Source organism: Setaria italica, chromosome IX, assembly GCF_000263155.2.
Source record: "Setaria italica strain Yugu1 chromosome IX, Setaria_italica_v2.0, whole genome shotgun sequence".
Taxonomy (NCBI): domain Eukaryota; kingdom Viridiplantae; phylum Streptophyta; class Magnoliopsida; order Poales; family Poaceae; genus Setaria; species Setaria italica.
The window spans coordinates 381970-397293 of NC_028458.1; the positions used below are offsets into that span (position 1 = coordinate 381970).

The 15324-nt window shown below is 49.3% G+C and overlaps 3 protein-coding genes across 3 annotated transcripts in view; 1 reads left to right on the plus strand and 2 right to left on the minus strand.

The window, feature by feature from the left end:
* Positions 1–6130, plus strand: part of LOC101771716 — an 8434-nt gene extending 2304 nt beyond the window's left edge. The window contains exons 2-4 of the mRNA XM_004980953.2: positions 4305–4360; positions 4459–4651; positions 5240–6130. Coding sequence (XP_004981010.1) covers positions 4305–4360; positions 4459–4651; positions 5240–5596 — 606 coding nt within the window. The 3' untranslated portion in view covers positions 5597–6130. The remainder of the gene's footprint in view (positions 1–4304; positions 4361–4458; positions 4652–5239) is intronic.
* On the minus strand, positions 26–4298 carry LOC101771322 (cytochrome P450 89A2). The gene has a single exon (XM_004980952.2). The coding sequence runs from the start codon at positions 2157–2159 to the stop codon at positions 603–605; it is 1557 nt and encodes a 518-aa protein (XP_004981009.1). The 5' UTR covers positions 2160–4298; the 3' UTR covers positions 26–602.
* A 108-nt stretch (positions 6131–6238) lies between the features above and the next one.
* Positions 6239–11864, minus strand: LOC101770932 (protein Brevis radix-like 4). The gene is made up of 4 exons (XM_004980951.3): positions 11411–11864; positions 7275–7754; positions 6671–7116; positions 6239–6570 (listed from the first exon to the last, which is right to left on the minus strand). The coding sequence occupies exons 1-4, from the start codon at positions 11534–11536 to the stop codon at positions 6492–6494; spliced, it is 1131 nt and encodes a 376-aa protein (XP_004981008.1). The 5' UTR covers positions 11537–11864; the 3' UTR covers positions 6239–6491.
* Between the last annotated feature and the right edge of the window lie 3460 nt (positions 11865–15324).

Sequence of the window (15324 nt, forward strand, 5' to 3'; positions counted from 1 at the left end):
GTGATGTGGAGGGAGGGGGAGGTCTGTTTGCATATAATAGTTCTGTCTACTGTGCTATAAGCAACCTTGGCCCAACCACACATACTGTATCCCTTTTGATGACGGTTAGTTCAACATCAAATATTTAGGAGCAGAGGTAATACATTCAGTCCCTTTTTCTACCACCACAAAACCGGGCCCTTTCTCTTTTTATTAGTTTCTTTTCGCCAAGGCCAATGGACCTCAGCTTATAATCATGATGCGTGGCATTGGCATGAGTGAGGATGGTGATGCAAACAAATCATGGCAATGGAGAGTACGCGATACACACCAGGACCATAAGAGCTCCCTATTGGCTGGATGATGTTGCTGCTGCATTCCATTTAACATAGCTGAATGCCCTCTATAAATAATGCTTCGTACTAGTGTACTAAATATTTACTAGTTGCTGCCTTATTGTACAAACTAATTGAGCTTAAGGTTGCTATGACTGCTAGTACACACCCAAAAGAACAAGAGAAACTTAATTTGATTACCATAATCGTTGGGTATATGTAATGGTAAGGAGATGCGCACTCTTCCCAATCCATTCCCATGCTAGAGAGAAGAGTAAGCTTGATCTATCAAGCAGCTGCAACAACAGACGGTGATCGCAACGGCACGGCCCTGGCCTTGAGCGGCCGCTTCATGACCACAGTGAACTCGAGCTTCTCAGTGAGGTCCACGTCTTCGCCATCGGCCTCGAGCCACTTGAACTCCCTCACAAGGTTGGCTACGAAGTACTCGAGGTGTAGTAGCGCCAGCGCCATGCCAGGGCAGACCCTCCGCCCGGCACCGAATGGTATCATCTTGATCTCCTTGCTCCCCGTTAGGTCCACTTCCTCCCCTTCCCCGCCGGGTAGGAACCGCTCCGGCCGAAACTCCGAGGGTGCATCCCACACCTCCTCGTCTAGGCCGATGTCGCCCACCGCAAAGTTCACAGGTGTGCCAGCGGGCACACGGTACCCGTCCAACGTCGTGTCCTCGTGCACGGCGTGTGGGAGCACGTAGTGGCCCGGTGGATGGCGTCGGAGCCCCTCCAACACCACAGCCTTGAGGTACGGCATCGCTTGCAGGTTGTCCTCTCGCACCTTGCCATTGGCACCGACGGAGCTAGCCACCTCGTCCCGCAGCCTATCCTGCATTGCTTGGTTCTTGACCAAGTTCGCTAGGATCCACTGCAGTGTGGTGGCCGTGGTGTCGGTGCCAGCGCTAAGGAACTCGGAGCAGAGGCTCACGATCTCGTCGTCCGTGAGCGTTCTGCCGCTGTCCTCGGGGATGATCAGCTTCACCATGGAATCCACGTAGCAGTCTCCGTCTGCACCAGCCTCCCTCCTTGCTTGAATCAGCGGTACAAAAAGCTCTTCCTGCCGCCGCCGCAGCAAGATGAGCTTCTCCCATCGCCGTCGGAACACGATCTTGGTGACCGCCGGCACAAAGGAGAAGACTTGGAAGCTGAGGAAGTTGCTGAGCAGCTCCCGCTGTGTGGCCTCGATGTCTCGCACGCGCGCGTCCTCGAGGTGGTCGCCAAAGCACATGTACACCAGGAGGCAAAACATGGCGTACTGGAACGGCTCCATCACGGTGACAGGGCGTTCCCCGTTCCCTCCGTCCGTGCGGACACGGGAGACAAGGATGTCAAGCACCCACCGCCGTGCGGGGGAGAATGCCCGGAGTCGTGCCGGGTTGAGCACACCCGCTGCAAGGTTCCGCCGCAGCGTACGCCACGTGGTGCCGTAGGGGGAGGAGCTGATGTTGCGGCCCCCACTAGTGAGCACGATGCCCGAGGCTGTCACAGGCGGGCGGGAGGCGAACATCACTCCGCGCTGCACAAGCGCACGATGCACAGCCCCACGGGCTGCCACGAAGATGGTGGGACGCGCCTTCCCGAGTGGCGCGAAGGTGAAGACCGGACCGTACTCCCGCGTGATGCGACGGAGCATGGGCTCCATGTCGAAGTCACGGCGGGCTAGGAAGAGGAGCGGGCCCACCACCGGCAGTGGCGCCGGACCGGGTGGGAGAGGAGGGAGGGATTCGTCGGTGGCATTGATCTTGCTTGGACTGCGGGCACGGGCACGCAGCAGGAGCGAGCAGAGGAGGCAGAGCAGCATGGTGAGAGAGTAGAAGAGCCAGTCCTCCATGGCCAGTGGTGGCTATGTGGTCGTGATCGTGCTCGACAGGGATTATTCTGGGGAGGGTAACTTATATGGCCGTTATCTAGGAATGTTTAGGTGCCGGTGGGAAGTGGTTGGCTGTGATGGAAGCAATCTGATGATTTTTTTTCCCAGTGGCCGGTGGTGAGTGTTGAAGTCATGGGGGGGCACTCTGATTGCGGTTTATGTGCTGAGTAGAACTGAGTGGAAAGTGTGGAATTTCTCCATGCTCTGCAGAATACGATACTGTATCTGTGGGGTAACTTGCCTGCAAGAGTGGCTACCTGCTTTTTTGTTAGGTACTCCATGAAAACCACCTGAATCACAGGTTTCCTATTGCTGCTGATATGGAAACCTCGAATCACAGGTTTCCTATTGCTGCTCATGCAAGTAGCACCACTCGAAGATTTGTACTGTCTGAAGTGACCACGGGCTGGACCTAGTTACTGTACATCAGGGGCACAAACAGTGGACACCCGTAGGTTCAACAATCTGCACCCCTAGCACTACCTAATTGCTTTTGATTTTAGGGCTAATTATTATTAGTTTTGGGTACTTTAGACCCATCCACATATATGAGAAACACTTCCACCTAATTGTAGTTGCCATACCTATTTAGATTTTTATGTTCATATGTGTTGTTTTGCTGTGCATTTCTTAATTGAAACCATTACTTATCTCTTGTGCACTTCCACTTTGTTGTTTTGCTGGATCTCACATGTTGCTTGGCATATGGAGATCACATTGGTACCTTATCTGAAACTTATAACTGCAATTTCTACATTGTACAACTGGCTAATCTACCAGCGAGTTGAACAACCACATTGGTACTTGGTATCATCACTTGATAGGGCACCTCCAGGGCAAAGTGTTCCCAAAAGGGTTTGGGTGGCTTTTATGTTAATGCGAATCCATTCATTCCTTTTAGCATCACATGATTCATTATTCCAGGGGAAAGTCACCAACTAGTGCTTGATATCGTTGATTGTGATAGTACCTCGAGGCCTCAAAGACTCAAAGTACACTACAAAAGGGGTCGTGTGTTAGTAACTTTTTTCTTATTATGTGCACCTCTTAAAAATGTAAGGGCATTAGTTGGTATGAAATTATGCATTGAATTATTTTTGGCGTGATTTCAATGATACATATCTCTGGGATATTGTTTTGCGATCTGATATCGAATGTCTTATTCTTGTGATAGCTGTCATATCTTTTTGCTCTTGACAACGTTTGCTGGGTCTGTTTTTAATCACTTTTTCAATGACTGCTATGTGCATGCAGTGCTAACATTGCTAGCATCTGGAAGCCCTCCCCCTCCTTCCATCTGTCTCATACATGTGTTCGCTGGTTACCATCAATGCTAATCTCAATTACTTGGTAGCCATATATGAAGAAAATAGCTGCTAATGCACAAATGAAAAATACCAGCAGCCAGTTAGAATACTGCAAACTGAATTGGCTATCAAACACAGTTATCAGTTGTCAAGTGCCAAATAACCAATAATTATACTAAATTACTCAATGCTGATGAGCTGAAGAATGAAGTAAAAAACTCAGATAAAAGAACGACTTACAGTCTTACAAGCAGATGCTGTTTTAAGTCCAGATTACTGTTTTCAAGAATTTGGGTGATGAGAAGCCAGACTCTCTGAGAATCTATAGGATATATGTCAATCTGTATAAAGCCTAGTGCAAGTGGTGCTTTATCCTGTATTTTTCAAAAATTCTAAATGTGCTAATAGTATACTGTAAACTGCAATGTTTTTCTCTTGCTTTTCTATTTCAGTACAAGGGAGTTGAAATGATAGCGGATTTGCTCTTTTCTTGTTTTTATAAAATAGAAACTAAATCTTCTCGGTCCATATCCTTGGAAAAATGACTGATGGTGTTCTCTTTGCTCACTGCACGTTGATTCATAATAGGATCATTTGTGTTATTCTCTGAGAATGTATGATTGTTCCTTCATTTTTGGTACCTAAGAACAACCTTTGTGAAAACATTGGGAAAAAACTAACTGTCAATAAAGGTATGGTTCATTTTATTTTCAGGGATGTTGAATAGTTGCCTCAAAATAGATTTATGTTCATTTTGTGTGTGTTTGGCACTGGCTCATTTTGAACTTGCATCTTGTAGGACCTGAAGTATGATGCAGTTGAGTCAACGTACAACACAAAGCATAATGTACCAAGGTAAAGGTTTAACTGGTGCACATTGCTCATTGAACTAGCAATGGGATAAATTCCACTTATCATTTACATCTAAAGTCTAAGCCATTGTTCTTTAACAGGAGAGAGTCACCCTGGAAGGTGGACGTAGAATCATCAGGAGTTCCTGCAAAGCTTAGGTTGCTTGAGCAGGAATTAATTAACCTGGAAAAGGTAGTGAATGGAGATTTATCCAAGATTCCATTGGTGATGAGAAAACAAGTGAAAAGATACCAAACTCTCGCTGGGAAAATTGATGATCTTTGCAAACGGATGGTAGGCCTTCTCAACTGAATAGCATTTGCCTGATTGTTTCTGTTGAATCACCATAGTGTTCATTTTCCAGGATACAATGAAAGATTCTTGCATGTTGATACTTTATGCTTCCTTTGTGCATGATTATAATTGTTTGGTGAATATATTGTCCAAAGACAGTAGCAGTTTCCAGTTCCAGCCACTTATCAGATTAGTTGTTTTGATTTGTAGTGCTGGGAGGTGTCTCTGCCTGACCTGTGGTACTTGCATTTAAATTGGAAAATCTCTTCTTTCTAACATTCTACTTAATTCTTTAAAAAAAGTGAGGTAATTGATTATGAAGAAAATAACAGTTCCTTTGTTAGTGGAAATCATGCCTAACAGTAGTAACCTTTTTTTCTAGTATGTTTACCCCCAGTATGCTGGTCATTCCTAATGCAAGTATGCTCTGATTCATTTAATCCGCCATGTCTTATACATGCTATTAATGGAAGTTTAGGTTGATAGTAGGAGGTCAGGAGTTTCTTTCTTTTTTCTTTTTGGCAAAGCAACGTCCTATTATGAACTACTTTAGCAGGAAAAGAAACTAATGAATATGTATCTGTGCAGCAAACTAGTGACCCTTGTGATTCAACACTTAGCTCGGAGTTCAGAACGCAGCGGCAAACAGAATTCCTGCTAGAAGCATTCCACCTTCAGCACCGAGCAACTGAAACAAGGCAGAAGCTGAGCGCACTGCAAGCAGAGACCGCAAAAAGCAGCTTCGGTGATGAGCTAACAGCAGAAGCCAAAATGTGCACAAGAAGAGCACTAAGTTCAATTAGGAATAACTTCAAGGAAATCCAGCGAAGCTTGGAGATTTGGCTGGCAAGGATTCTTGGAGACCTGGAGGGTATGCTAGCAAGGGATGGTGCCTCACGGATTAGGGAATATTTTCTGTCTCCGTATGCTTCTGCTGTTCGGTGAATGGTCGCCTTCCCCTTACAACTATAGGGATTCCTTGAACGCCCATCAGCAGGTAAAATATCAAGTTCATGCTCACTCGTGCAGCCCCTTGACCTTTATGGCGAGCATTAGACGAGTTGAAGAGAAATGATCTAGGATCGTACCAAATTTTACAGGCAGAAAACGAGAGAGAGAGAGTGATTTCTGCAAAATAGAAAACTTTCACCTTTCCCCAGTGGTCCCAAATTTTGACCTCAAATTTGATCATGTCCTAGATCAGTTATCTTCATGTATGTCTAATTTACGTCAAGAATCTCATGAGGCATGGTCTTATCCGTACCTTAGGCACGGTTGCATGAAACTGAGGTTGTTAGTGTATGTTGTTGCTCATGCTGGTACCATGCGACTCGCCATAATGTTTGCACATAGGCGTTGATCTGTTCGCAGGCTTTGTCTGGCTCTATAGCTCTCCATTATGTTAGGATTTGTAAAGCTGTATGTTTATGGTTCTGATGGATTCACCTAACCGTATGTAGAACACATGCCTTGGATGTACTAAACTGTGTTGCTGTCAGTTTGTGATTACTGATATGTATGTAGTACGTGCATTTCCAACTGTTGAGCAATCTTAGATAATGAAACAGAGGATTGGACGCAGCGATGGATGGATTGGTAAAACTTTAGCACGATACACCAATCACAAGTAGTTACCTGGGCTGCCAGGTGCCCTAAACATGCATGGACTGACATTTCCTTGTCTCCTGACTGATCCCCTCCTATCTTTCCCAGCTCCAAACTAATCCCTCCCCCCACCCCATCTCCAAACTGAAACATAAACTCTCTGTATACTTATACCAGATTAACTGATTGTGTGTCCCAACAGCATATCACCAAGTTCTGCTGAACTGAATTCGGTTCAAAGGTACTGAGCCTGTATCCTCTCCTTGTTCTCCTCCCACCACAGCTTGGCGTTCAGCTCGGCAAACCTCTCCCGGCTGCAATGCAAAGCAAATGGCCCATTCATCAGTAAACCATCGCATCGCATGTAACAAATGGTTCGGTAACTAAGTAAGTAGTCGGAGGGATCGACATGACCTGAACCTGACGCGGCGCAGCTCCCTGGTGCCGTCGGGGAGCTCCCTGACGGTGATGTAGACGCCGGGCTCGTCCTGGATGATCCACTCCGTTACCTCCATCTCGCTGGCGTTGCTGATGGACACGTCATCCCTCGACGAGGTGGTCGTCCTCGCCGCCTCCGTTGCGGCGGCCTCCGACGCCGCGGGGCTCTTGCCGGCTGCTCCGTTCTGCCGCTGCTGCTGCTGCTGGTGCTGCCAGGCCCGCTCGGAAGGGTTGGACGAGGACGGCGGCGGCGGCGACAGCGGGCGGAAGCTGTGCTGCCGCGCGGCGGCCGACGGGGGCGGCGCCGGGCGCGCGAAGGCGCCCCAGCTGATCCTGTCCGGGGTGAGCGGCGCCGGCGATGGGGTGGCGGCAGGGCTCCCTGCCATGGAGCCCACCTGGGACTGCGAGTAGAAGGATTCCCTCTGCAAACAAAACAAACACGCAGCTTTAATCGATCGATCGCGTCTTTTGATGCGTGCAACGAAAGACAGGTCCAAGAATGGGCATGCATAGGATGGTGACGTGGCATGACATGTGAGCATCGCCCTGAAACGCCAAAGGAAGAAGACAAGATGGTGACCTCGGCGTCGTCGTCGCGCGGCGGTGTGGGGAGCACCTGGCGGCTGAAGCGGCGCACGTTGTAGAGCTCCATGATGCGGTCGTTGTTGTCGCCCCACCACTTCTGCGCCTGCCACTTGTCGTACATCTCGCGGCTGAATCGTATGCGCTTCAGGTCGTTGCCGGCGCCGCCGGGGAGGGACACGAAGGTGATCTGCACGCCGGGCTCCACCTGCGCCACCCACTCCCTCGCCTCGCCCTCCGCGCGCCCGCCCAACTCCCCCCACGCCGGCGTGGAGCTCGCGCTCGACGCGCCCGTGCCGCCGCAGCCGCCCAGGTACGTCGCCGGGGGGACTGCCATGTCGTCCTGCACCACGCCCGGCCGGTAGTAGCCGCTGCGGTAGATGGAGGTCGCCCGGCCCCTCGGCGGCGGCGATCCCCCGCGCCTCTGCTGCGCGCCCTGACGGTGCGTGCCGGACAGCTTCAGCACCATGTCCTTGAGCTGCACACATGGCGCGCCAACAACAAACCAACCAATCAGCTGGTGGATTACGTATATTGCAGCACTTGCATGACTGCATCTCAGAGTAAAATGATCGACATTCAAACACTGTCACTGTGAAGCAATGCATGGTTCATCAGTCAGTGTTCCAAAGCCACATGTCAGCATCAGGCTGCAGAATTCAGAGAAAATCGCATTCTTTCAGAGTTCAGTGATTTTAAAGCAGAGTATGCCGATTTCGAGTGACCTCTCCACTATTTTGGACTTCGGAGCATATGGAAATGTATGGATTTTACTGTCTGATCTCCAGCAACATTCAGTCTTCTATTCAGAGGTCTCACACTGAAGCAGAGTTTTTTGCCGGCCAGTACTACTGCTGCCCGATCAACTAGCACATATCTGCATCATCATCTACATATTTGGTTATATAAGAACTGGAACACTTTGACCTACGTACGTTGCTGTTAACCTAACATTTTCCACTTATCTGCATTACCCATTAGGTAGAGGTAGAGCCGTAGAGGCTAATCTTTGACTACCATTGAACACCACACTTTACGGTCACAGTGCCGGTGGAGCTTCTGTATCTCCTGATGGCTCCGGTCAAATATGAATTGCTAGTGTTACCTCTTTAGGGGTCAGGCAATGACATGTTTTCAAAGATTGTCTTAGGTCCACTGTTTGACCTATACCTACCTAATCAGCTATACTTATATTTATTCAGTTCAGACCCCAGAATGTCATGTTGCTCACACTGTCACAGTAGAGTAGTGGAGAAGACTGATGGTAGTTTTCACACTTGATGGTATGCCTGTGGTAAACCCTTATTCTACCATGGGGTAAAAACAAAAAAAAAAGCAGAGAAGCAAGTTTGTTTGGAGGTACAGTTAGGGCCACTTAAAACAAGGATGGATTCTCTGGCAATGTTCACTTTACTTTATCCTCTTTTCAGCTTCAACACATGCTCTCACTTGTATGTTTCATCTACAGTTGAGTTTTCCCCTTTGATGATACTCCTACCATGCATGCAATGCATGCATCTTTTCAGGCCCGGTGGCCTCTTTTCCAACTAAGATTTAAAATAAACTGATGATCCCAATGCTTGGAGGATTCTTGCCTTGCTTCCGGGTGCAATGCAAATAAAGCATGTCTTTTGCATTTTGTAGGTATGCACTAGTACTGCTACTGAACCCCCAAATCCAATCCATCCATCTCTCCTTTCGAGAAAGCAATGAAGAAGCCATGTATCGTTATATCAGTCTCGTCTGATGAACATGCATGCCTACATACTTTACTGACCCAAAAGCCAAAAGAAAAGAAATATAGTAGAAATGTACAAGGCCAGAGGATAGGAAGTTGGAGCTGAAAGAAAGCTTCTTTAGATGATATATAAGATAAATATATCAGAAAAGAACATAGGAGTAGTCCATGGCCGCACTTTGTGCTTTCCTGAATTTGTTCGAGGATGTCTTGTGCCTCTCTTTCCATCTCCGAGCTAGGGAATGGAAGGACATGACACAAAGTGAAAGGCGATAGTATCTACCAGCAGGCAGGCCTGAGCCTACACTATCTGCACCCTAATTTTGACCGTCAAAGTCTTTGATGTGCGTGTTCTTCAGATCAGTCCTGTTTGGAAACATCCGATCCTAAATACATTAAAGCAGCAGACGACACTCACTAGAGTGGTTCAGTAATTTAAATTGTTCGGTTAAAATGCTTAGCTGGACTTCAAATGGATCAGAGCAAGTAGGACAAAACTATCCTTGCTTTCGTATGATTAACTGTGAGCTTTCTGCAGGCAACTAACCGGTAAACGTACTCTTGCATTGCAAGCCTATGATCAGTCGAACCACACAAAGTTTTTACTGCTCTTTTTGTCCCCCAGCCTGTTAAATAGTTAGAGATTTCACATACAGTAGGTGATTTGAATTTGAAAACCATACTATCTGAACTTGGGTGGAACAACAAACGGTCGTGAACAGAAGAGGGGAAAAGGCGCGCTATGAACTTTGAACTTAAAGGCAGGGCGATCAGATTGATCTAGAAGCATAGCATTTTAGCATCATGGATGGATATATTAAAACAAAAAAGGAGAAAAAGGAAGAGAGGGAGAGAGCTTCCAGGAGCAGCCTGCTCTGGTGTCGTTGTTTGGCTTTGCCGAAAGAGACCTTCGTTCTTCTTCTCTTTCGCTTTAATTTCTTTTTGTTTTTTCTTCTTGTTTGTGGCGCTCACTCGCTCAGCAAGAGGTAGCCAAGCATCTCATCGATCTGCTTTAGCGTTTCTTCTTTGATCATCCGATTAAAGAAGAAGAGATCGACAAAAGCAAAAAAAGGGAGAAAAAATTGTTATTCTACGTAGTACGTACTCGAATCCAGTGGAGTGCTGCTAAATTATGCTTTACTTGCGCTGCCGTTGCTTGAGCTTTGTGTATACTACACTACACATGCTACCAGCAGCTATCTCGGCATGGACGACGATGGTAGCATGGAGCCCACGGCCGGCCATGGAGAAGTATCTGATTTTACAGGAAGGGAAGGGCGGTCGTGCGAGTGTACAGGAGACTGAGGTTCCGTTTTTAGCTTCGACTTCACCTGTTTTGTGCAAAACAAGGCACTCTAGTATGAAACTGTTTTGTAAGCTGAAGTTAAAATGAATTAGAAGCTGGGTGAAACTATTCACCGGCCAAGCTGAAAACGGTGCCTAGGGAGAGGAGAGGAACGGAGGACGATCGATGGGGCCATGCCATATGGCATCGGGATCGACGCCAACAGTCTCATGCATGCAGAGCAGGGCAGTGGCATCGATCCAAGGAAAGGAAAGCAAGGAAAGCAAAAGAAGCCCCGGCTCCGCCTGCCATGATTCGGTCTGGATGCCGACACGCGCGCAACGATCCCAATCTCTCATTCTCATCTCCTCTCCTCGGTAGCCGCGCCGGCGCGACCCGACCACCGTGTCCGTGGGCAGGGCAGCCATGGATGTCATCCATGGCTGCGCCTGCGCACAGAGCCAGCGCCATCCCCACCGCGGCGGGGTCCAACGGAGCGAGCTGAGCTGAGAAGGCCACTGCACGACATGTCGCCGATTTCGGGGGCGCTGCCGACGAAAGCGACGCCACGCCCACGCCTGCTTCACTGATGACTACTCCTGCTCGGCTGCTCTCTCTTATTATTATGCTAGCTTATTCCTTGTTATTAGTACTTGTCCACTAGCTAGCTGGCGCAATCATCATGCCAAGCCAATCCTATACCTGCTGCTTTATTAGCTTAATATAATCTCCTTTTGTTTAGTATATATAATTGCTGTTACTAGTGCATCCAAATTTAAACAAACCCTCACTTATGTTGTGTTTATGATTAACTTTTGAATCTTTGAAATGTTTTACTATTTGATGAGTTCATTTATACAATGGATAGAAGTTATGAATGCATAATCCATCGATACATCCTAGGAATTGAATCTCCGATGCTGAGAGAGAAATTAAAGAGCCCATCTATATATCATCAGTCTTACCGCAAGCAAGCAGCTACAGCTAGGTACTGGAGCTACCAAGAAACAACAAGAACATGACTGCAGGATGGAGGTATATAGCCAGCCAGGGAAACAAATAAATGGAAGAGCAAGATGTGGCAAGAGCGAGCTAGACAGAACGCACGCACCTGGGAGGTGAGCGACTTGACGGGGTCCCTGCACGTCGGGGTGTCGCCGCCGGCCGAGCGCCCGGCGTTGTCATCGCGGTCCCGGCCGCCGCCTTCTTCTTTCACGCAGGCGATGCAGGCCAGCATCTTGAGCTTCTGCTGCTGCTGCTGCTCCGGCCGGCCGGTAGTCTTGATCGACTGACTATTCCCTTCTTCTTCTCCGCCTCCTCCCTGCTGCTAAGGTATAGTAGCTCTCTTCGGCGGTCGGCTTCTTAGCTTCTTATGATCAGTTCAGACAGATACTAGCCAGTGTCACGGCGGTGCACCCCCAGGTAGCTGCAGGGACGACGACGAGTGTAGTGCTTATATAGGAGGAGTGTGGATGGATCGCGGTGGTACGGTGTGCAAGCAACAAGTGATGGAATGCTCTCAAGACTCCCAGCAGCAAGCTAGCTTATAAATAGCTACTCCTGCTCTGCTGCTTTATATATAGCTAGCAGGCAAGTGTGTGGTGTTGCATTTATTTATAAATAAGCAGGAAGGGCCGGATCGATCATGCTTCGGTGGTAGTGCAGTGCTAGAGTACTAGCCGTGCAAGGATGGCTCCGGCGAGCATGCTTCGCTTGCATTGGGCCTGCCTATCTCTCTCTGCCTGGCCCACTAGCTAGAGTGACTGTCCACTGGGCTCAGCAATGCACCAGAATATGATTCTTCTTCTCTTCTCGTTTTAGTGGTGGAGACAACTGTAACTGCATACGTACGTACTGTACTGTTGCGGTAAAAGGAAAGATCCTGTAGACGAGACGAGTACTATGCATCAGTACGTAGTAGGTGCCGCTATACTAGCAGCTACTCCTCACTCGTATCCATTGCTGCATTCCATCCGAATGGTGCTAGCTGCATGCGGCGTGCAGCAGCTGATGATCCATCATCCAGCCAAGCCAAGCATGCAAGTACTCATCTCCTCCTGCTGCTGCTAGCTCTCTGTATACTGTTGTGCTGCTGGCTTCTGGCAGCTGCCGGCCGCCCAGTCTGGTCGGCCGCTAGCTCCTACTAGTAGGTGCCTGCACTGACCTTGTTGCATTGCATTTGCAGCAGAGCCAGAGCAGGCCAGGCCGGCCTCTTCTTTTGTCGATCTCTCCCCGCTCGTGTCCCCGCTCCGCGTGATCATCTCTGACCACGTACATGGGCGCGCTGATGGGCACATACATGCATGCCAATGCAGGTGCATGAAGGAGGGAGGCGCCATGAAGGACCTCCAGATTACATTAGACGCTGACAGCAGAAATATAATGGTCTGATCAGATGAACAGGAGGATCGGAGGTTATCATGAGGTAGCAGGCCGATGCATCGTGCTAGCTAATTACTTGATTGATGGCGCGTGCCTGCCCCTTGAAATTAGAGGGTTATTAAGAGTGCGCCCATGATGGAGATGAGGCCATGAGGCCAGCCATCAGTCATGCATCTCCAGCAATATTCCATCATTTGCAGGTGGGGCGGATGATGCATGATACTAGTGCACTATCATTTGCATGCACAAATAAAGCCACTACACTTCATCACTAGTGTACGTGCATTGAAAATATATGCAGCACTAACTAAACCTTCTCTTAATCTTTGACCATGCATCAACATATAAGCGACGTACGTACGTACTAATACAGGTCCATCTTTTTAAACTTTGACGGTCACTATTAATTGATGATTGTGTAAAAGAAATACAAATCGTCATTATGAACAGCAAAAGATTTAATACTAATCGCTGCTCAAATTAAATGAAGTTTCACCTTCTACACATAATAAACAAGTCAATAATATTATACCATGTGGGCGCTTAGGAGTATTATACTAGACTGAGTAGTTCACTTATGGTTCGCGCGTGCATGCATATGCATATGCATGTGCATGTGGCCACCTGACCTAAGTTGCCCAACTTTCTCGCCCGAGGGCTTGCTTAAGTGGATTAGGCTTAAGTAGCGGGCATCATGTCTTGGTTAATATAAGGAGTGGCTTAATTAACCACATCCATGACGACGACGTGGAGCTCACGGCGCCCCAATGCATGATCGATGTAGCTAGCTAGGATTAAGATGGCATTGGCAATGGTACACTTTGGAATTGCTTTGCATTGTGCGGCATGCTAGAAGTAAGAAGAAGATGCACATGCTACAGATGGAAAGGTAGGCAGCAGCCACAGCCAGGTCATGTTTGTTTGCAGGTGACGTGACGCGGGCCGGCATGCTGCGTACGGACGGGACGGTGACGGGACCGACTGCGGACGGCCGGCCAATCTCCGGCCGGCACGCCGACGCGTAGGCGAGCAGTAGTCGTAGGCAGTAGCAGAACATCGGGCGGCGCGGCGCCCAATGGATCGGAGTAGCTGCTAGCTAGCCCCTCCTCTGCATCCTCCGACATAACAAAATGCTCAGGAATCTTAAGGCCCGGCACGGCCGTCGTCTCTCTCTCTCCGGCCACGGCCAGCCGGCCAGCCAACCAACCGGCCGGCCGGCACAGGCGCGATGATGGCAGTACACACTGTCGCTGCACACGAATGCCCACGACACGCATGATGATGAACACGCACGCACGCACGCACGCATCCATCAAAGGCAGCTAGGAGTATGCTATAGCCGCGGCCGCCATCATGCATGGGGATCCAAATGCTAAAAGCGCCCGCCATCGATCTCTCCTCTCGTCGCCATGGCCGCCGGGGACCATCCGTGTCCAGTGTAGGACACTTCCGGCCGCCTACCAAAAAGCTACGCAAGCAGCTATGTAGACGAAGGCTGGAAGCCACAAGCAGCAGCAGGGGTCTGGTGGTCTCTGGTCAGGTCGTCGTAGAATCCATCCATCCATCCCTTTGGGCTTTGCTTTTGCAGCACCTGCGTGCTAGGCTGCTGCTATACCTAGCTAGCGCGCCGCGATCGATGAATTCTGAATTTCTGATGGATGGATTTGATTTCCGGCGACCGATCGCCATGCGCGCGCGGTGTGCTTTAATTTCTGCTTTCAGACTCACTCACTGCAGGCATGGAGATCCATCGTTTCACTTTCATCCATCCAACTACCCAAGGACACGCATGGAAAGGGAAAGGAGGCGATCTCCATGATCCATCGGCCTCGGGCCCTCGGCCTCTCCATGTACTCCCGGTCCCGGCCGGGTCTCTGCAGGCAGGCTGACTGGCTGAGGCGACGCAGGCGTAGGGAACAAAGAAAGAAAGCTAAGATTCGATCGTACGCCGCGACCGTCCTATACATGGACGGCATGCCAGTCTTCGTGCTCCGAGCGCCCTGCATGCCTTCTTCCTCCACGGCGGCGCAGGTGGTGGCACCAGCATCTGTCTCTCTTGTTCAAAGCAGGAGCAGCCCCCTCCTCCTCGGACAATCTACTGTACATTCTTCTTTTTAGGTCTTGTTCGGATCCACCCAGCTAAAGTTTAGTTGCTTTTTTTAGCTAGGTAAAATTTTAGATGAGGATATCTGGATCCACTATCTAAATACTAGTTGAAGAGTCATTTATCTATAGTACCCCTCCTCACCCATCGCATCAATCTCCTCTGTCCCTTATTATCTTCCTCCATGTGACACACTAGCGGTGCGCCAGGCGACGACGCGCAGGGCAACGGCGGGCGGAGCAGGCAAGCATAAGAGGCTCCTCCTCAATCCCCCGCTACTCCAGCTCCGGATTTGGGAGGGGGACGCCACGGAGGATGTGGCCGGATAGGAGGAGGACGGTGTGGAGCATCAGCCGACGGACCCATGGGAGCTCCTCTATAAGCCTGCCGGGTAGGTTGCCAACATGCGTGCGGTGGCGGACAGCATCCCGGTGCTGACCAACACCTACGGCTTCAACGGCCATGGTGGCTTCGCGACGCCAATGAGGAAGTCGTCGCCATCGCCGCCGGTGGCTTTGCCAGCCACCAAGGCTCCGGCA

What these genes read in the sequence shown, in the direction of transcription:
- LOC101771322 (XM_004980952.2), bottom strand. Translation starts at nt 2,159, where the DNA reads ATGGAGGACTGGCTCTTCTACTCTCTCACCATGCTGCTCTGCCTCCTC.
- LOC101770932 (XM_004980951.3), bottom strand. Translation starts at nt 11,536, where the DNA reads ATGCTGGCCTGCATCGCCTGCGTGAAAGAAGAAGGCGGCGGCCGGGAC. An exon ending in TCAAGTCGCTCACCTCCCAG is followed by an intron (nt 7,755 to 11,410) that starts GTGCGTGCGTTC and finishes CCATGTGTGCAG; the next exon opens with CTCAAGGACATGGTGCTGAA. An exon ending in CGCGCGACGACGACGCCGAG is followed by an intron (nt 7,117 to 7,274) that starts GTCACCATCTTG and finishes TTTTGTTTGCAG; the next exon opens with AGGGAATCCTTCTACTCGCA.